This window comes from Battus philenor, unplaced genomic scaffold (assembly GCF_028537555.1).
Source record: "Battus philenor isolate CCGP_79_NKW_IND1 unplaced genomic scaffold, ilBatPhil1.0.hap1 SCAF_22, whole genome shotgun sequence".
NCBI lineage: Eukaryota > Metazoa > Arthropoda > Insecta > Lepidoptera > Papilionidae > Battus > Battus philenor.
Genome location: NW_027181685.1, coordinates 883,277 through 905,478, shown reverse-complemented (window position 1 = coordinate 905,478; position 22,202 = coordinate 883,277). Strand labels below are relative to the sequence as shown.

The 22,202-nt window shown below is 35.0% G+C and overlaps 1 protein-coding gene across 1 annotated transcript in view; it reads right to left on the bottom strand.

The window, feature by feature from the left end:
- The window catches only part of LOC137923757 (dynein axonemal heavy chain 1-like), a 95,418-nt gene extending 76,473 nt beyond the window's left edge, over window positions 1-18,945 (bottom strand). Inside the window, exons 1-16 of the mRNA XM_068767024.1 lie at window positions 18,778-18,945; window positions 17,840-17,950; window positions 15,864-15,986; window positions 15,195-15,340; window positions 13,849-13,987; window positions 12,702-12,787; window positions 10,958-11,062; window positions 10,043-10,187; window positions 8,796-8,922; window positions 7,282-7,403; window positions 6,147-6,236; window positions 4,988-5,067; window positions 4,251-4,338; window positions 2,832-3,050; window positions 931-1,048; window positions 28-169 (exon numbers count right to left, since the gene is read on the bottom strand). Coding sequence (XP_068623125.1) covers window positions 28-169; window positions 931-1,048; window positions 2,832-3,050; window positions 4,251-4,338; window positions 4,988-5,067; window positions 6,147-6,236; window positions 7,282-7,403; window positions 8,796-8,922; window positions 10,043-10,187; window positions 10,958-11,062; window positions 12,702-12,787; window positions 13,849-13,987; window positions 15,195-15,340; window positions 15,864-15,986; window positions 17,840-17,950; window positions 18,778-18,945 — 2,009 coding nt within the window. The remainder of the gene's footprint in view (window positions 1-27; window positions 170-930; window positions 1,049-2,831; window positions 3,051-4,250; window positions 4,339-4,987; window positions 5,068-6,146; window positions 6,237-7,281; window positions 7,404-8,795; window positions 8,923-10,042; window positions 10,188-10,957; window positions 11,063-12,701; window positions 12,788-13,848; window positions 13,988-15,194; window positions 15,341-15,863; window positions 15,987-17,839; window positions 17,951-18,777) is intronic.
- Window positions 18,946-22,202: the final 3,257 nt, after the last annotated feature.

The window sequence follows — 22,202 nt, the reverse complement described above, 5'->3', positions numbered from 1 at the left end:
TACTAGGCCCAAATAAAATAAACTCACTCAACATATTCCTCAATGGTGAGCATAAATATATCCTTGTACTCCTGGTATTGCTGCATGTAGGCGATGAGTGGAATGATTGACTTCCTGTACGCCTTCAGCAACCTGTTCCGAAAGTCCACCACATTTGGCTCCATCAGACCTGAGACAATCATCACCTCGTGTGAATAGACAAAAAGAAATACCTCCCAATGATGGTATAAACCAGGGCTTCTAAAACTTTTGTCATTCACGGCCCCATTTAAGAGTTTCTTGACGACCTCATACAAATATAAAAGAAAAATATATTAGTATTTTTTGATGATTTATTTATTAGGTAACAATATACATATACATATGAAAATATATAGCTTTAGAATTTGTTTTGAAACATACAAAAATCTAAAATTAAAATATTGCACAAAAAGTTATAAAATTTTAGTTATATTAGGTTTAAAACCATCAACAAATGCGCGTGTCTAGACGCTGCAAGTCCACTGTATTCCGCCAACTCTAGTGATGTTATAATATGGTATATATAAATAATTGACATTAAAATCTCTCGACCCAAGAATTTTGCTACGCGACCCATAGTTTAAGAAGCCCTGGTATAAACGGTTGCCTATTATGACCGTTGACTACGTAAGCTTCTCAAGTGGTGACCACGAGCTGGTAGACGCGGCGTGGGTAAACCCCCTAGCCCCTCCCCTCCCAATGTTACAGCAATTAGTGCCAAACATCAAGTCCACACTACTTCATTGCACGACTACTGCTACATAGCGGAAGTAGCTATACATTAGTCCTTTTCTTACTCAGGATGGACTTCCGCGAAGTAACGCCTGAATCTATTAGCTACCAACCTCTTTTCTCACCTCTGCAAAAGGTTTTTGCTTAAAATAAATAAAAACGGCTTTATCAACTTACCTATGGATGTAAGAACCAACTCTTTATCAAAAACCAGGCCGGTCATTATCATTGGATGCACTTGAGGAATAAAATGGCAGCGGTACAGCATCTCACGGAACAGACGCTGGATCACAATCTGTAATATGAGATAGGTTAGTACAATAGAGATGGGTAAAATTTATCCCAAACAATGGAAGAGTGATTTATATGTTTTCGATCTTGGGATATGTATCACTCTTTTATATCTTTAAATCGTTTATCTCAGTACGGCCCAGAGAGAGAATAAGGCAGCTAAGACTAAAAATATATCCTTTATATCTTCGGCTAGAACTCAGTAAGGCGAATTAAAATGTGGGAAATATTCCTATTAAGCATTTTATGTCTTCGTCGTAAAGCACAAAAAAGCTAAACGCCCTCGCATGATGTTGTCGTTCCGAAAATCCGTAGTTTACATTTTAATACAAACACGCTATCCATCACTCTTTTACGTATTAATTGCGATATAATCCCATCTCTTTCTCTCTAACTTTAAACGAGCCGTAAGTTATCACGAAAATTGACTCTTAGGTATAAAGATATACCTATATAGTTGAAACAAACGTGAGGTAGGAAGTAATTATATCTTATATTGATATGTATACAGGAAGCTACCGCCGGCTCGGAAGGCAGTTCTGCTGAGAGCTGGCGAGAAACTCAACAGTTGCTCTTTAAAAATATATAGTTTTATAAAGAGGGCTTGATAATAATTAGTTTTCTTCTTACAATAACATTATTTATTATTGTTTTTATAATATCTCTAGTCGCATATCTGAAATTGAATGCAAAAATTTATTGTACATACGTACACCTTGTGTCATAAAAGATTAATTTATTTTTTGAAAACGAACACTAGGAATAGCGTGGCTATAGCGATGGACAGTTGATTCGCTGTGTTTTTAACGCGAACAGAACAAACTATACGCTAACATTGTTCTACTATATTAACGCGAACAAACTATACGCTGACATTGTTCAACTATATTAACGCGAACGAACTATACGCTGACATTGTTCTACTATATTAACGCGAACTAACTAGACGCTGACATTGTTCTACTATATTAACGCGAACGAACTATACGCTGACATTGTTCTACTATATTAACGCGAACTAACTAGACGCTGACATTGTTCTACTATATTAACGCGAACGAACTATACGCTGACATTGTTCCACTATATTAACACGAACGAACTATACGCTGATATTGTTCAACTATATTAACGCAAACGAACAATACGCTGACATTGTTTTACTATATTAACTCGAACGAACTATATGTTAACATTGTTTTACTATAGCTAAAGCTAAGATTGTGCTGTTATGTTTAAGTAATGTAATCAGCTTATATTAGAAACAAATATGAAACATAATCCATTTAAGATAATTATTGGTACGATGATTTATTGATCCTAGACGTGATCGCTTCCACCCAGTAAATAATGGAGAGCTGTACTCGGAATTTTTCTGCGATATAGAATTATAAATGAGGACCTCTGTAGAAAAAAACAAGATCACAGACGTAGATTGAAGCATTTATTGTCTGAAGTGGCAGTGAACGGACCACATCACTCGTGCCGTTAGGTCTGAAAGGTTCTAAAGTATCGATCACGAGCCAGTAGAACTGAAGTGTGTCAGCAGCCCACTAAGTGGACCAAGAATTAAGGTTGCAGGAAGTCGCTGGATACAGGCAGCGCAAAACCAGTTATCGTCACGACCTTCGGAGGATATCTATGTCTTGCAGTGAACGTATATCAGCTATGAAGAAGAAGATTGGTACTCTGCAGAAAAAGAATATAAAAACGCTCAAGAAAAGCCTGAAGATTTCAAAAGAGTTGTACATGAGAAAAAGTTCTTCAAAGATATTCTGGAGTGTTACCTCGAATTGCTCCGGCGGAGTTGTAAAATAAGGTCCGTTCTCGTTCATCATCAGGTGAAAGTAGAAGAGCGGCGGCGTGTGAGTTGTGAAGGGGGAGTTGATGAGATCTCCCGCGTTCCATTCGTAATCGTCCTCGCAGACGTACGTGCAGAGGCAAGGTGTCTCGCATAGCGTGACAAACATTTGCATCGACTGCTCAATGCAGAAGCGTAGCGCGTACTGCAAATCATTCTTTGTTATTTATTTATTCGTATTATCTATTTAATTCACCACCCTCAACATGGAAATTCAAATTAGCATCTAAAACTACTTAAACCAGGCTATAATATATAAGACATATTTCTGCTTCTTTTCATCAAAGCCTCTCCTAGTGTAATGTAAAGTACTCCTTACAACATTTACACTATAGTCCCAACACAATGTACCTACACTATAGTCTCTCTTGGTGCAAATGTCTTCATTGTAACTGAGATACAATCTACCAGAGTTCAAATTTCAGCTTGCAGATCTACTGTTTCCGCGAGCCTATTTTTTATGAACCTATCCAAAGCCAAAACCTAGCTGCATAACTTATGTCAAATAATAGATAACTTCCCGGAAGAAGTTTATAAAACAATCTAACTAAAATCAAGGTCCATGTTATAACTTAAATATGGACAAACAAACTTAAAGTCATCTTAAGACGCTGGTCTTATTAGAAATTAACAAAAACGCCCATGTCCAATAGTGGACAAAGGCATATTTCAATTAAAAGAGTTCAAAACGCGTCCTGTTTTCGCATCAGACGAGTGTTTCTTTTTAGTTATGAACATATAATAAATGTTCATAATAGAGTAGTTGGATCAATGCAGAGCTTAATATTTAAAAACTTATCTAGACATTAATAGAATTTCACGAAGATAAAAACTAAGGAGCTTTTCAATCCGATAATAGCTAACATAACAGACAAGTCGAGGCCTCGAAAAGAATCTTCTAGCTTTAAATATACGCCTCAATTATATGAAATCGGTTCTTGACAGGCATGTAATTGGTCGCAAACATTAAAGGCAAACATACAAACTAGCATTTTCAAGAATCAAATCATATCCTAAAATCCCCGTAGAGTCTGGTAGATTACGACTCTCTCTCTCTCTAATTTTCTTTCTCTCTATGTCTCATTTTCTGGGTATCTCTCCCTCTTTCTTCCTTTCTCTATTTCTACCTCTCTCGTTTTTTCTCACCCCCTCTTTCTTTCTAGCGTTTCCTCTATTCCTCTTTCTTTCGCTCTCCCTCTCTTTCTCTCTAGCTTTCTATCTTGTTCTCTCTTACTCTCTCTTTCTTTCTCTTTTTGTCTCTCTTTCTCTTTCTCCTCTGAAAGCAGCTCTCTGCGTAACTACGAAACTATTTAATGGCTTATACGAAACTATTTTAATACGCTACCTGCATCCGGAACCTAACCAGCTGCATAAACCGACACAGCTTGCTGACACCATAGAACTGCCAGTCCTTCTCGTAAATGTTAAACCATCTGCCGAAAAATAAACATTTTTTGTTATATTTTAGTAAAACATATGAAAATTCTTCTTTTATATAATAGAATTTCCTCATGACGAATATAAAATAACTGTGTCATTAATTGTCAAAAAATTATGCAATTCATTGTATTTTTCCTGCACAGAATGTATGCGTGACTAAAATATAAATACATTTCTCAAGTACCCCAATAAATGCAAGCCGTTTCCAAACAACCTTATTAAATCTACGAAGGCCTATTTCCAGCTGTGGACGAACTACAGCTTTAAGGAAAAGTATATTTTTATACTATTTCGATCATCATTTCCGCCCATAAACGCCCACTAAAGACAGACTTATTCCAAAGATATCTATAGTAGGATTTACCATTATTGACAAAATTATGAGGGTTTGCGATCACAGTGTGGTATATTACGCAGATGCTGCTGCCCATCCTCTGGAAACTTTTGAGTGCAGTGGCAATTTCATATAATTAATGCATAGTGTGCCCGCGACCTACGGAACATTATAATTTTATTATAGTATCAAGAGCATTCCACTTAACCACACAGGTGAACCAGGAATGAAGAACAAAGCCATAAAGAGCCAATAGATTTAGTTCAAAATAATCAATTTAGTTCAAAAATAATCAAATTTCAACTCACCCCTTTCCAACATCTCGAAATGACATCCGGATCGCGTGAGCAGTGTTATTCAGCCATGTTATCGTCAGATATTTCAACATCTAGTAACAAAGAAAATGCATCTAAATACTTTGATAAATACCATAGTTCCCATAGAAAGTTTTAGTAAGTATGATATATAATTAACTGTTCCTTATAGTCAGAACATCTTTACTCATCACGATATCTCTGAAACCATAAAGCATAGAAGATTTTAATTTGGAAGAAATATTTCTTTTATCAGGAAGACTTTAGTTAAGAAAGTATTTTATGAAATCCTACCCACAAAGATTGTTAAGAGGAAAATAATGCTACTTTTCAAAGTATATTTCACATAGCTGGCAAACTAAGCTAGCATATATATTTTTTTTAATTGGAAAATGACCAAAAATCTTTTATGTAAAAAGAGAGTGTGGACCAGGCGACAAATAGTATTACTTATGTAAATATATTTTATTAGTTATATTTATTCTAATTTTATCAAATAACACCCCCAAGGAGGTTAAAGGGGCGTTTATTAGGTTCCAAAGCAAGGGATAGACAGCTAGTCTATATATATATATATATATATATATATATATATATATATATATATATAATAAGGCTTCATAGGCACAGGTTTGACTACAATTTATCTCCCCCCCTTTCCATTGAAGATACTACCACGGGAACCTTGTCTCTAAAAGATCACCCGAAACCCGATGCCACAGTATCCACGTGCCGCACCACACACGCTGAAAACACTCAACACTGCAAGCGATGCTCCTACAACAGCTACTGCACAAGCGAAACATCGCCCACAACACCGCTTTCGACATAACAGACCCATACATCACACATCACGCTGCTCGATCTCTTACTGAGAGCGTCCTCCCGCACCCTTAACAAGAACAGCATGGGCGATCCTAGGGAGAATCCCTATCCTCCCTCAGATTGCCGAGTGGTCCACACTCCTGTGTCAAGCCGCATGCACAACACCTACACGAGTACGACTGCCTAGTAATAGTTTATGCAAGTATAGACTCCGCTTCCACCGCTCCGTGAACTCATTTCATATGAAGCTGTAAAAATCCCCGGCCTTACAGCATTGACATCAACGGAAATAATAGTAAATACCGCAGTGCAGTAAAATACAGTATACCATTTGCGTGCGATGTTGCTGCGCCGCGTCGAATTCAGCCAGTCCGACATTCCGCCCGTAATTTGTGGTGAAGAACAGCATTCCCTCCACCTAAAAAGGGGGATACTTTTAACAAAGCCATCGCAATTCTTTCTGAGATGGTTTTAGTCGTGTGTTTGTTTAAAATCTTAATACGGTGTAAGGTAAAACTTGTAGGAGTTACAATATGTCATCATGGGTGGGGCATAGAACCGGGAAATCCACTGCTAGAGCGATTTTAATTTACTAGTTGATAAAATCCGAGATAAGGTTTAGATACCAAATTTTTAATTAAAACAAATTAAATATAGAAACAATATCACAGAAGTGTAAATGTCGTGAAATTAAACAGAATTGTTAAAACTCAAGATGTGACAAAATGTGATGATAAAAGAAATGAATAAAAATCTAAATTGAAAATGTACTGTGATATATCAAAAGAGTGTGATGAAGGAAGAGAGGCTACATATGAATGTAATGCAAACAAATGGTGAGAGAATGAAAAAAGAAGATTAATAGAGAATGTGAAGAATGGAAGAAGAGAGTGATAAGAAAACAACCACAAAAAACTGAAAAACTAATTTAAAATACAAAAATCCCTGTCTTCAATATGATAGAAGGTAAAATAGACACCAAAAACGGGGCAATAAGAAATATTGATCCTTTTGTGAGAAATATCAATGTACCAAAAGGGGCTTTTACAGAAACAGAAGTTTAAACCCCCTAGTTACGCCTTATCAGTAGAAATCTAATATATAAAATTCTCGTGTCACGGTGTTCGAACTTGAACTCCTCTGAAACGGCTTGACTGATTTTTATCAAATTTAATATGCGTATTCAGTAAGTCTGAGAATCGGCTACTATTTATTTTCTATACCCCTAAGTGATAAAGGTTGTTCACACTTAAAAAAAATTTTTTAATTTTATTAACGATATTTTTTGTTTTTATTTTTTTATGATACAGCATACAAGAATACATACAACCATAAATTTTCACCCCTCTACGATCAACCCTTATTTTTTATTTGTAAATTAAAATATCATTTTTTTTTTGCAAAACAACGTTTGCGGGATCAGCTAGTTTTATTATAAATATCTGACAGAACATCAGACTTACCTTAAGACATTCATCTACCACCATGTGTATACAAGAAACAGATTCCGTAAGCACATACAAAGAGTACCACTGGTTGTACTTCGTTCGACCGACGAAGTCTTCCATTATGCATTTCTTTCGACCTGAACATAATAATATTTGGTTCAAAACTTTTGTGTTTCACTGTACATTTGCAACGAACATACATCAAGCGGTTGTGTGATTCGCATTGTTTGCCGCATACGCATTTATCAGCGGGCTGGCGGGCGGTGCATTTGTTGCACGACTACCACTGCATGTGCGGAAGCGGCTAAATATTGGTCCTTTTCTTACTTAGGATGGATTTCCGCAAGGTAACGCCTGATTCCATTAAATATTGAACATACATCATTATTCTAGCAATAGGACATCCACAGCTGGTATGTCCCATAGTCATACAATAGCATGGGTTTCATCAAACGTTTTCCAATGTCCCTAAGATGTTCTGTTCACCTAGTGAGTAGTGAGAGTACATACATTGCGTTGGCTAATTCGTCTCTATTCCTGAACCACAGAGATCCATCAGCCATCTGCCATGTGGCCTGAGCACTACTAATTTAACTTGCCGGATCTTTTTGTTCGTCCACGAATTTACCCATTCCATCAATCTCATAGATAAATCTCAATTACAGCATATTGCATGGCTCGTAAAGAAACTGTGAAATTATAGATGAAAGACCATGTATTGCTATCCTTAATTATCACATCCAACACGAACATTATACATAACAGATATTTTGTGACAATGAAAGTATGAACATATGAAATATCGCAATGTACCGCGGGTGGCCAAACTGCTTGCGAGCCACATGCAGCTATCAAAGATTATTTTTCGCTCCGATCGATTGTATTATTTCATCATTTAAATTTATATTATCTATATCAGCTCCTGAGAAATCGAACCAAACTAGAGGTGTGTTTAATTATTATTGTTCCTCCATAAAATTAGCAAAATCTAAACACCTATCATAATTAACTAACCGGCATCTTAAGTATTATTAGGCGTGCTGTCATATACGTGTGCCATTATATCTAACTTTAATACACATATTTTGTACTTTTGTTTTAATAATTTCAATAAATATGATTTAAAAAAAAAACATTCTCTTACGTGTTTTAATTGCATATTCAATTTCAAATTTAGAAAAATGGCTCGTACTATCAAAGAACTTGACCAACCCTGCCATACAAAATTAATACAGCGTTCTTTGATTCATTCGTTCGTCTCAAAACCAGCGAATAAATTGCAGATTCAAAATAAATATTTAATCATCACACCATCATCAATTTTAGCCACAAGTCGTCTACTGCTGAACATACGACTCCATAAATTCCCAATAAGACCTGCCTTTGTCTGGCATCTTTAACAAGGTGATCTATTCACCTTGTGATAATGTCCTATGCTGCTCTTGCCAGTGGTCTCCAGTCTAAAGCCTTAAAAGCTCTTTCTGCCTTTATACGTAACATACTTAGTATATTTTACGTCAAAAGTTTACCGTATTGGGGCACCGGCGCCACATACTCTTTAGACGGCGGTCGAATGAAGTTATACATGTGTGGGTATTTCTGTATCATGTATATCATCTTCATCTTTCCCTCCATCTTACTGTAAAGCAGCTCCCCCTGATGAAATAATAGTTTTTAAATACGCCTATACTAGCAAAAGTGATGGGTGTGAATCAATGACTTTTGAAATAATTGTTGATCGCAAATGCGTGACTTATATGAAACCAGAGAAAGATTTAATTTCTTGCAGGAGTGTTTAATATCTGAGGTGGATTTGGTCTTTCGTAAGAGATCTAAAGAAGTTTCATTCTCTTGTAAGGAAATAACGAAAAAGTATCCAATGTCTGATAAAGGTTCAATAAAAAATATGTTAATATTCAATTATTAAAACAATACGAGACTTTCAATTTAATCTGTATTTAGGGACAAGAACTACAGCTCCTAGCCTATCCAGAAGATGCTTGATACTTATATTCAGAATTATACAAGATCAACGACAAAAAATGTGGTCATTATTAAAAGATCATTTACAATACAAGTCAACGATTGAAATAATTTAATAAGAAAATTGTAAAATATCACACATATAAAATATCTTTGCTTTTCATACCGTCATAAAAAACTGCTAAATAGTTCTTTGTTAATCAATTTATAGTCAGAAGAATGTTACCTACATTAGTTTTATCTAAAACATTTCATTGATTTCCTTCTCATGCTTTTTATATGGCCCCCAATTTCGGAACCTCTAGTTCTCCCCTACCATGGTAGAGGGCCTTTTTATACATTTAATAATTTTCACTGAATATTGTTATTGTCATGCTCCTCTCTCATCCTAAATATCTCCCATTTATTTCCCTTTTTTAACTTCACAATGTCTTGCATTCCTTTTCTTACTTTTCCTTTCGTACATCGCCTCACTTTCATAGCTTTCTCTGCAGGATCCTACATTTACATGTTCTTTTATTTTTGTTTGTTTATTTTTGCATTTTCCATTTATTTGGCCTAGTTATATAAATAATATCAATACTATTAGTTCTTTATTGTCTATATCACAGTTTATTATCACAGTTTATTATCACTCTAGTTTCTTTTTTGTCTCGTTAGAATCATTTAAATTATACCCTTTATTTTCTCTTGCTTGGGGATGTGAATAATCTTTTTTATACAGGACATATGCCTATTTAGAAAAATTCAAAATTGTTTATTCTTCATTTATAGCATAGTAAGAAGAATGTACCTCCTTCTTGAGATTGAGCAGAAACTCTTCGTCGAGCTCCTTCTCTTGCTTGTGGATGCGAACCATCTTAATTATGTTGGGCATATAGTGAAGCGGCATCAATGGAAGACCATGGAGTATCAGGCAATCCAAATACAGATAGAACCTTGAAACCAAATTATCAACTTTACAATTTATATAAATGACCACAAGAAGCATCATTAGATAGATAGAAAAAATATTTTTATCTTTTCTCTATTTAAAAAATCGAAAAGCCATTAGTTAAATTTATCTTTAAAAAAGACGGTAGGCCATAAAAAGAAAGTATGTGACCTAGATACAAAAACAATGTATCGCATATGACTACTACACCCCATAATGAAATCGTGTGTGGACAGCCAGATACCGTCGCGGACCTCCGGCATCGTTACGTTTGTGGGATTAAAAACAACACAAGTTCAAAGTAGAAGTGTCTATATTCATCAACCTTAGCCCATATTTAGATCAATTTGAATTATGAAACCCATGTTCAACCAAAACAAATCGACAGCCAATCACAAGTCGAGAAGCATTGTATAGCGCTCTCTTTCGCGCGATGTATATAAACAATTATATTTCTGTGGGATTCCCCTTTTCGATGCGCCGCTGATGATCACGTAATGTAGCTCCTATAAGCTGTTAGTCAAATATAAGAAAATTCTTGTCGTACTCTATCGGAGGAAAAGTAATCACTGAAATAATGCCAGAGTTATTGACATCGGGCTTTTTAAAAGCTTTTCCTAGTACTCCATCACCAGGGTAAAACCTGGTAATTCTAGGTGCTATGGGAGAACCTACATGGTACCTCTGTACCATCACCACCATTTCAAACTTAGAAAGTTTAGAAAGCCCTTGGCAAGGATTAGTGAAAGTACAATAACAATGCAACATAATCACCTTAAATTATTTTCGATCTCGTTTCGAAAATCCACTGCGAACTTCACTCGCTGGGCAAAGGTTTCTGGATCATCCGCCTTGAACATGAGTCGAATTCGGGGGATTCTAAATCAAACATTTATACAGGATGTTTAGTTATAATTAAGAAAAGGACCTATATATAGCTACTTCAGCTAATGCAGCAGTAGTCGTGCAATAAAGTGCACCGCCCGCCAGTCCGCTGATAAATGCGCATGCGGCAAACGATGCGAATTACACAACTACCACCGTTAAATCGCTCAACACGTGTTTCACTCCTCCACCGTGCATCCTCAGGAGTAATGTTACATCTATTAGTGCCAATCACATTTAGTTATAATGTTTTAAATGAGGTAAAGAATGTCGACGCAGTTGGCCACATGCATAGAACAAACAACCATGTTTCTGGAATGATGGCGACGGACCAACCGGGTCAACAGATTACTCTTAAAGTGAACAGAAGACATTTGATGCAAGCTGCTTCTTACAGGTGCTATTATAAATAAATGGGGGAGGCCTGAGTCTAGTTGTAGACCTGGTACAGGTGAAATAATGTCAATGATTTAAACATTACGTAACTAAAACCAGCAATTACATCATGTTAAAAAGAATAAAACCATTCAATCACATTGGAACACTCGAACACATCCAAAATAGCAATATATTAACAAATCACCATTAATTAAATCATAATACTTGGATAGAATTATCAAAAACATTTCTTAATAACATTATTGAATTCAGTTTTAATAATAAGAACATTTTCATTTATAATAAATAAATTTAAAAAACTTTCAAGTTAAACGGTTTTTCGATACCCATATTGTGGTGGTTGTGGAAAAATATGTACCTAGTCCGCCATAATGGAACGTCGTCCATCTTGAATTTTAAATTTTGACATAATCATCGTATTTTACTAGTGTAGCCCTTTCATTTGATACCCATATTGAAGGGGTTAAGGAAAAACATGTAATCCGCCATTTTGTATCGGCGGCCATCTTAAATTTATAATGTTATTGATTTTATTATATTATCATCTAAATTAAATGTGTGTACCAAATTTCAGATCAATCTGACAACGGTAAGGTGCTTAAATTTCAATTTCTAATTTTGACCCAAATAAACAAATTCCCTACGGGTCGAACTATACAAAACCGTTTAAAAACAATTAATGTAACATTTATCAGGGTGATAATTTTGCACGAGAAATAGATGTAAAAGTTTTCTGTTGTCATATGAGATATAACACTGTGTTACAAAGTAAAGTGAAATTGCTAATAAAATGTAAATTTTTTATTTATTCCTCCAAATCAATTTATTCCCTTCAAAGTAATCTCTGTCTGATAAAACGCAATTTTTCCAACGCTTTTCTTCACTTCGAGACATTCTTCGATTCAGTCTTTATCTTCTCAAACGTGTCAAAACGGGGTCCTTACATTGTACTTTTGAGTTTGTTAAATAGAGAAAAATCGCTCGGGCCAAATTAAGCGAATACGGTGATTATGTCTTAAGTGGCAGCGGGCTGGGCAGATCGCTCTTGCAACCTATTGGAAGGAAGTCATTGGATACGGGCAGAGCAAGTTCTGTCATCCTGGCGATATATGGGCGATGCTTATGACTAGCAGTGGTCATCCATTGGCTGAAAAGAAGATATCCTTATCCCAAAAATAAGACAGAAAAACGAGTTACCAACAATAATCATAAATATTACAAAGTACATTGTTACCTAAAACGTCGTTTAGTACCGTCCAAAGCCATTACATCCCACATATCGGTCTTGTTATCAAAACTATATATCGCGACGTTGGTCCACTGGAAAGATAAATATTAAAGTTATAGATTACTAAAACTCAAACAGGATTTGGTCATTCTGATTGCAGATCTTTTTCCAAAAAGAAATACAATATTTAATACCTACCTATATATATATATATGTATATATATATGTATGTATTTATATCGTCTTGTGATTTGGTGCAATAAAACTGGAATAGTAGATATTGACTTGTACAATGTTACAAAAATCCACGATACAATCGAACAGATTGGTATCCAATGCGGGCCGTATATAGAATCATGGACAACTAGTTTCTTGTAAAAGAACATTGAATGTTAAGCAGGCGAAACAGTCGCCACCTCTAATTTTTTAGAATTCGTTTCTCTCATTAAAAATCTTTGCATTATACTTTGATTTACTTTGTAACACGTGTCCCGAATGTTACAAATAAAGCATTTCGCGTATATGTATATATAAACCTTTTCAAATCCGCTGAACAAAGATAATACTAGAATTTACAACTTATTACATTGGTTAGTATTAACAAAGATGTGTTTACACGAAGTCAAAGTGACAGCCTTCATCGCTATTTTTCAACATTTTGTGCCATTTCACAACTAAGCCTTTCTAAAATTCTCACAACCCCCTAAAGATATATTTTTTAACATTATAGCAAAAGAATTAAACTAGTTTGGGAGTTCACATACGAATTGCACCCCTTATCATATTATTCCTTTGTGGGAGCTTGGCATCACGTTGGGAAACACTGGTCTGCATCTTTCATTTGAACGGTAAAGACGCGTTCATACGTGTTTTATTCATTGAAATTTTAACGCAAAATTATCAGCAAACACACATCATGATAAGTATTTAAAAATTTAAATGTTGCGGATGGCTGTCGTTGCGCGAAGCGGGCATATGGGAAGCCTTTTCCCTTGGGGCCTGCAAGTAGAAAGCCTGCATCAAGCGTGCATACGTGGAAACCCACTTCGTCTCCCGCGCGAGAGAGATTCGCCGGAATGACCAAAAGACATTCTATCGTTATAATCATTACACAAATCAACTCTAAACACTACAGTTCAAAGTGTTATGTTACCTCATATAGGTTATTTAGCATTTGTATCACATCCCCTGGACCTTTATTGGAGCCTTCTTCCTTTGGTATGAACCCCAGTCCTGGGCAAGGATGTCGTTCGCCTTCAATATCTCCCAACGATAGCCACTCTTCTGGAATCCTTTTAAATTTACAAATGTAATTTTTTATTAAATTTCAGTATCACAAAAAACATACAATGTTTTTTTATATATTCCACCATATAAATTATTTGTTTGTTCTAATTTAGTTTCAGTTACACAGTAAGATAAATTACTTTTAAATTTTACATTTAATTTAACTTCTATGAGCTACATGACGTCATCGTCGGTAACGCATCGAAAAGGGGAATCCCACAGAAATACAATTCTTTATATACGTCGCGCGAAAGAGAGCGCGTTACAATAATTCTCGTCTTGTCTGACGATTTCTATTGGTTGAACATTGCTTTCATAGTTTTAAATCGGTATATATATGGGCTAAGCTTGATGAATATACACACTTCTACTTCTGACTTCGTGTTGTTATTACCTCAAGACTTACCACCCTTAAGGAGAAGAAGATGATGGACGGTAATTCACGGGAGACAATTTAAGCGTAGACAAAGATATAGATTAAGAAGGATGAAAGAGAGTGAAATACACCAATAGCTCACTTTGCGCCGTGGTTATGTTCTAAAAAAACACGACATATTGAAACGCCGCAAAGTGAATTAAGATTTTTATAGCAAACCATGTAAAGATCGAAGATAGGTTCCAGGGTCACTTCTTAAAAAGAAAATTGAACAAAGTAAATATTTAAAAAACAAATATAATATAACTCTGCCAATAAATAAATTGGAAAAACATACGTTTTTGTAACCAGAAACAACACGTAAAAATTTATATAAATTTATTATACTCTTTTAAAGAAAGCACAACACACTACATTACAACACACTACGTTATTGAAACTGAACTCCAAAATTAGCAACACAAAGTGAAAATAAAACTGTATTCAAAATACATTGATTTTTAGTTAGAAAGGAAATCCCCAAGTTTTGATGGCATGGCGCAATTAGAAACTAAAGTGTTGCCATCTTTTAGAAAAAAATAATATTTAAAAAAAATTAAAGACTCGAACCCAAAACAGCGCAACGTCGAAAATCTATCGACGCACAGTGAAAATTAGTACTAATTAAACAGCGACGCAACTTCGAAAAAAACGCAAAACGAAACGATGCAAAGCGAGGTATTGGTGTAATATTAAAAAATATTTACACGTCTTTGTCCTAAACATGGCTTTGAGGAAAGAAAGGTCTCCAAAAAGAAACAAAAAAAAATCATACAGTACTTTAACAGATAACTTACCGACAATCGTAATCGGTATTGTCGAATATCTCCAAGTCCAACTTGGGGTAGGGACTATATAAACCGTATCTAACTTCATCTGTGATGGGATATTCCGATGGTGGGATTAGCCAGTATGGTTGTATTCCGAGACCACGCAGCATTTTCTAAAAATTATGGCATTTATCAAGTTTACCTGCTTATAGAATAAAAAGTATATTAGTCTAACTCAGAGTTCCCTAAACTTTTTTATGTCATTGACCCCTTGCCATGTTTTTCCGTGTTAGGTAGACACCCTTCTTACCTGATATTGATTTCCTGTAAATTTCTAACTGTAGTGAAGTTTAGTGTTAAAAACTTAAAGTAAAAACACATGTTATGTTATGAAAATGTATTACGACCACAAAGCGAATACAAACATCCTACAATTTTATAAACATATATAATATTTTTTTTACTTCATAGGTACTTTTATAAATAATGTAAATGCTTTGATTTCATAAGATAGTATGATAAGTAAATAGGTACTATCAGTGTGTGTTGAGATCCACTATCGTGGACCCCAATTTTCATTTCATAGACCCCAAAATTTTTTTTCGCTGACGTAGACCCCTTGCAGGTTGTCATGGACCCCTAGGGGTCGATATAAACTACTTTTGGAATCACTGGTCCAACTGAATGAAATACTACCTTAATGTTAGCTGAAAGAAACTTGCGTCTCAGCCTCTCGATTTTCACCAGCCGGGGCAACTCTTTCGGAAGGACCACACTTAGAAATTGTAACTTTGGTACGAACGTCTCGAAGGGGAATTGCTGAAATAAACAAATGATATATTTATTTATTTGCAAACAGATACTGAGGGAATCTTTATTTTAAAATTAGGACAATTTACAAGTTGAAATTTATACAAATAGCGTGTTATATAGCGCAGAGATGAGCAACCTTTTTAATCAATGAGCCAATTTAAATATTAAAATCGTTTTTTAAATATAATAAACATAAAAATAATTTAAATTTTGAATATCGATAGCAAGAAAGTCGCCGACACAATGATATAACTCTTCACAAATAAATTGTTTCCGTCTAGTATGTACTAACATTTTGATACAATTAATTTTATAAGGAAATATTGATGAGATAAAGTCGATACAATAAATTCTGATACAGTGGTTTATTTTACATTTTGAATACTTTACAGCATGGATGCACAGACCGCGGCCCGCCGGTCGAATACTGGTGGCCCGCCGACAGCAAAAATAATACTCTCGTACATTCGAAAAATATTGAATTCTATTCCAGAATAAAACCAAAAAAAATTAATTACCTATACTACTGGCGGCCGACCCGCCATCGATTTGCGTGCCCCTAGTCTTAATAAGTCTGTGCAACCATGGTTTACAGCAGGGATGAGCAACCCGCGGCCCGCATGCCCTCAAGGCAAGTAAATTTTAATTTATTTTTGTAAATTTGTAAAAAAAAATGCTAGAATCAAGGCTTTAAAGATAATAAAAGTGTCTAATTAGTTGTAAATCAGTTGATTACGAACATAAATTACATTTAGAACATGGTTTGAACCCTGAATATATACTTTTTTTTTCATGGCCCACTGTTTTTGAAACTGCGGCTCTCCGACCAAAAAAAGGTTGCTCACCCCTGATTTACAGCAACCGTGCCTACGAGTATGGATAACATAGTCATCGTAATATTTTTTTCAGTAGATGGTCCACTGGTGGGCATAAGCTTCCATCATAGATATACAATAGGACCAAGTGAAAGCGGCCTGCATGCAGCCTCATCTGACCATAAAGGATGTGGAGGTCCTAAGCATCACTACAGAAACTAAAGGCTGCAGTTGCCACCAAATGGAACTTCAAATTGCGAATCTGCTGACCTAAATCGATTGCATTCGCTGGTCTACTTATCTCCTTATTTTTGGGTTGATCTTGTAAAGAAATTAAGAGCATATTCCTCTCCTTTCGCCTTTGAATACCTGTCAGCATTCTATTTAAAATTGGATACTAAAATTTATAATAAATATGTTCCTAATAATTTACAACAGGTGGCGCAAAAGTAATGTCATAATGTGAATGTACCTTAATATTTACAAATAGCGCCAAATGTCACTGCGCTCTGAAGTCAATTATGTAGATATATACAAAATTAGTTTTCAATAAGCGATGAAGCGATATACATCTCAAGAAGTTGGAATTATTGTTACTGCTTATTAGACAAATTTTCCGTCTCTTCTTTTAACGGAGAGTGAATTTCGTCGAGGTCGTGTTCCATGTGAACGAACAATCAAGGGTTTTGATCGAGTGAAACAAACAATGCACTTTACAAGACTTGAAAGCTAACATTGAAGATATCACCAATTTGGAGCCGGGATTTAAAATGACGTCAAACGATCACACTATTGCATCAACTTTAGAGGTGAACACTTGAGCAATACATTTTTTTCTTATTATACTATTATATATTATTATATATTACTTTTTATCGTAATAAAACTCCTCATTTCAAATTTTTAATAATATGGCTGCCGATTAAAATTATAACATTACTTTTGCACCTCAAATATGTTTTATAAAAACGACATAGTTCTTCTGTAACATTTCTACCAAATATAAACATTTTTACGAAACACTAAAATATTTTATGAACTCACGACACTCTCGTCTTCCTTATAAGTCGTCCATCTTCCTGGTGGTAGCATGATCTTCGGCTTCTGCGGCTTCGGTAAGGATATCAACATTGGCGCTAGCTTGTCCGTCTTCGCCTGTAACATATTATTATAACATATATATGTAATTCCGAGATATGACCATTAATATCTATATCTATATTACTTGGTGATAGACTGTCTCGTATATAAAACTCCGGTCTGTCTGTAAGATTAAAGCTAGGATAAAAGGTAAAAGGCAAGTAACATTGCCTCCCTAGTGGGCGACGAAGAACATCGCCCCATGTTCCTAAAGTTGTGTACAACAATAGGATAGACTGCAATACATAATAATAATTCTACGTAAGGCAGGGTGTAATAAGACCTCAAACCTGTGATTTATAAATAAAACATTGAGATAATATTTGTAACTAATATTCCATCTATAATTCTGCTTCACAATCTCCAAAATACAGTCTGTAGAACATCGATAAATTGGAAACTTTTCGCTGATGCTCCAAGCTTTGAAGCTTGGTGCTCACCAAAGCATCACCAATAAACATCTTGGCTCATTTCAATATGGCGTCCAAAACTTAGAGCTGGTATTCCAATCCATCCATTTTGATTTGACATTCCTGATAAGATCTCAGCGAATATTCCCATCTCCGCATGTAATGTCTTTGTCAATTTACTATATCTGCATTTACACACCTGCTTACTCGTTATATCTACACCACTCTGGACTTCTTTTCAGCCGATGGACTTACACTACAAGATATTGGTCTCCCCCAAGGAACGCTACGACGACTGGTGCGGAGCTGTTCGTATCCTGGGACTTCCCCTGACCTAGAGGGCGTCCACCGGCACGTGCACGTGATCATCACTCTAGAACCTTTCATTTTTCAATTTGGACTAGTATTAAAGAAATATAGAAGAATGTTCACCTGTAAGATAAGCTTCATTCTCTTCTTAGCGCACTGTTCTCTAGATGGTTCTTCTTTGAGCATATTAGATACCAGCTCCGAGTAGTATCCACGTTTAGGCACCGCATCTCTACTTGTGTTATCATACACTACATCCTGGTATCTTATCTTCTTCTTCTTGCTGTACATGCTGTACCAGTCTTGATCAGTCTTTATTTATCTATATATATATTTTATATACAATTGTTATTTTATTATTCCGCAGACAACTGCGGTATGTCAAGTTATTTGAAAGTCAAACCTTTTTTCTTTAAATCACACTATGTTTTTATGGCCAGTATTAATTACTCTATTATCTTCATCGTTTGTCATACCGGGTCTATAAGACCTTGTACTTTTTGCTTATGATACTTGACTTATTTTTAGAGTTGCAATATCACGTGTTTTTATTGGTTTGATATTTATAATTTTTTTAAATGCTTCGAAAACAAAATGCAGTAAATCTAGACTTCCTTATGTTAAAAGTCAAATTTGTAACATAATATAGTATTAAAGCAGATAGATTAAACGGTTTTCTTTTACTTTGAATAAAAGGCTCCAGTAGAACTTCCATTTTTCAAGACTCGCTGGTGAAATCAGGTCGGTCTTCTTTGCGATTAAAAAAATAAGATAATGGGCTTTAATATGACTCCACTCGTATATTTTAATTACTTTCATAGCGTTCTCTATTATAGTACCCGGCCATAAATATTGCACATCGACCTTTGGAAAGGGGCAATCGGCTAATTCAGCTTCGTAGAGCACTATCTCTGTCCCACACCACTTATGTAACGTTTTGTCAGTCGTATTTCGTGCGACAGAGAATTAAGAAATTAGCCGATTGTCTCTTTCCAAAGGTCAATGTGCAATATTTATTCCCGGGTACTGTACACTATGTTATTGAGGAAATGCCGTCAATATTAATTCAGGATATTTATAACTTTAAAGCTGAGTTCCCCAAACTTTTTGTGTCGTAGACCCCTTGCCATGTTTTTCCGTGTTGGGTAGACCCCCTACTTACCTGATATTGATTTCCTGTAAATTTCTAACTGTAGTGAAGTTTAGTGTTAAAAACTTAAAGTAAAAACACATGTTAATTTATACATTTATTAGGTTTTCACAAGTTCAAAATGTATTGCGACCACAAAGCGAATACCAACATCCTACAACTTACACAATTTTATAAACAAATATAATAATTTTTTATCTTCATAGGTACTTTTATAAATAATGTAAATGTTTTGATATTATAAGATAGTATGATGTAAGTAAATAGGTACTATCAGTGTTTGTGTTGAGATCCAATATCGAGGACCCCCATTTTCATTTCATGGACCCCCAGATTTTTTTTCGCTGACGTAGACCCCTTATAGGTTATCACAGACCCCTAGGGTCGATATAGACCACCACTTTGGGAATCGCTGCTTTAAAGCTAGGGATTCCTTGAGAGATGTTTTAAAAGAAATTAATATCCTTATGGTTGTTTCTGAATATTTATTTAAAAACATATTGTACAAGTGTCAACATTTAAAAACTTATGTGAAAATTTGTGAACACATGATAGATATAGGACATATACATAAACATATAGCGCCAAAATTTCATCTTCAAAAAGTAAATAAATCCTTCAAGGGTCTAAATGAACGCATAAATATTCCTTTCTTTAGAAAACGTGAATGCATATATATTCCTTTATATACAATACATTATTAAATATACCTTATTATAGCATTCAAGAGATACTTAATCAAAATGCGAGAAACTTGATTTGTTGACTCATTTAAAAGGATGATATTGTTACATACTGTGGGTTCTAACTCGGAATGAAACACCACTGTTTCAAAAGGAGTTCTTTATTCACAAATCAGATGGTCACCCTACTTTAATACAAAGTATACTTTGGCTTAGTCCAAACTTTACTTACGAATCGCTAAAGAAATCACTGTCCAAATAACTTACCAAATTGTCACTTTGTATCACTGATCGTAGATCTTAATCTTATAACTCGAAAAACAACACTGAACTGTCGACATGGGTAGTACATCTTTTTATACTACGGAGGTTCTAGTAAGTTCGAGATAGTACTCGAATAGAATTTCAGAGAACAGAACACAAAAGTCTATAAATAACTTCAAGGTCACGCGTGTTTACGGCACTACTTAATACTAGGGTTTCGTATTTATTGTTTAGAGAGTTTTGTAAATCGTGCTTTGTAACAATATTATAATGTACACATCTGAAATTGTTAAATTTTTTTTAAGAAGAGCAACTGTTGAATGTCCAGAATTGACAATTCACATATGTAAAAGCTTACTTTAATAAAGATATTTTGGATTTGAATATCATCATCACTTCAGTCGTAAGATGCCCACAGCTGGACATAGGTCAACGTCATAGATTTCCGACATTACCAGATGGAAGCGGCCTGGTTACAGCCTCTTTCGATGACTATACCAATTATTTCTTTTTATTGATTTGCGATGAAATCCTTCATAATATCAAATTTTTGAGTGGACGACAGAGTTATGTAAGATTCCATCACACTAGAACTTACTCGGTGGTCGCCCTTTGCGCTGTGCGAAGGATATTTAATGGAATCAGGAGTTACCTTGCGGAAATCCACCGCAGTTGTGTTTTGCATTGTTTGTCGCACGCGCATTTATCATCGGGCTTCATTGCATGACTAGTGCTGCATAGCGGAAGTAGCTATATATTAGTCCCTTTCTTACTTAAGAGTTTCTTGTTAGTTCTTCTCTATATATGGCGCTTTACAAACAAAGTTTACATTGCATTTGTATTAGCTAGAGATTATTAATTATTGTAATGATTTCATATAATAAATCTATTTTGACTTTATCTTTGACAAAATTTATATCTACAACAACAATTTATATTTACAATAACAATTTCTATATTTTAAAGCCGTTCGTCACCGAATCGACTTGACAGTCACCAGCAAAAGTGTTAAATGATAAAATAATAAAACAATTAACAGAATAAATACACTTTATTAAATATCAATATATTAATGTGCTCCGACGATAAATTCTAAAATGTTTTCCAACTGTAAAAGAAATTTTAATTATTTTAAAAAACGTATTTAAACGAATTTACAAGCTGTTAATGAATTTATAATTGTAAGAAAATATAAAAAAGAGTATAGAAGTTCCCCTGACTTATCTTTTAATTACATTTCACTAAACACTTGCCAAATGGTTTAATTTAGTCAATTCAGAAGGAGAGATCGTCGATTCACCTCATAGAGACCTATCTAAAAGCCCAGGCATCACCTTAAGGATATCTATAGAAAGATATACAACAATCGCTCCGCTGGCAAACGAAGTTGGCGATCGCAGTAATGGTACGCAGAGGATGATGCTGTTCATCTTCTGTAAACTTGTCTATCA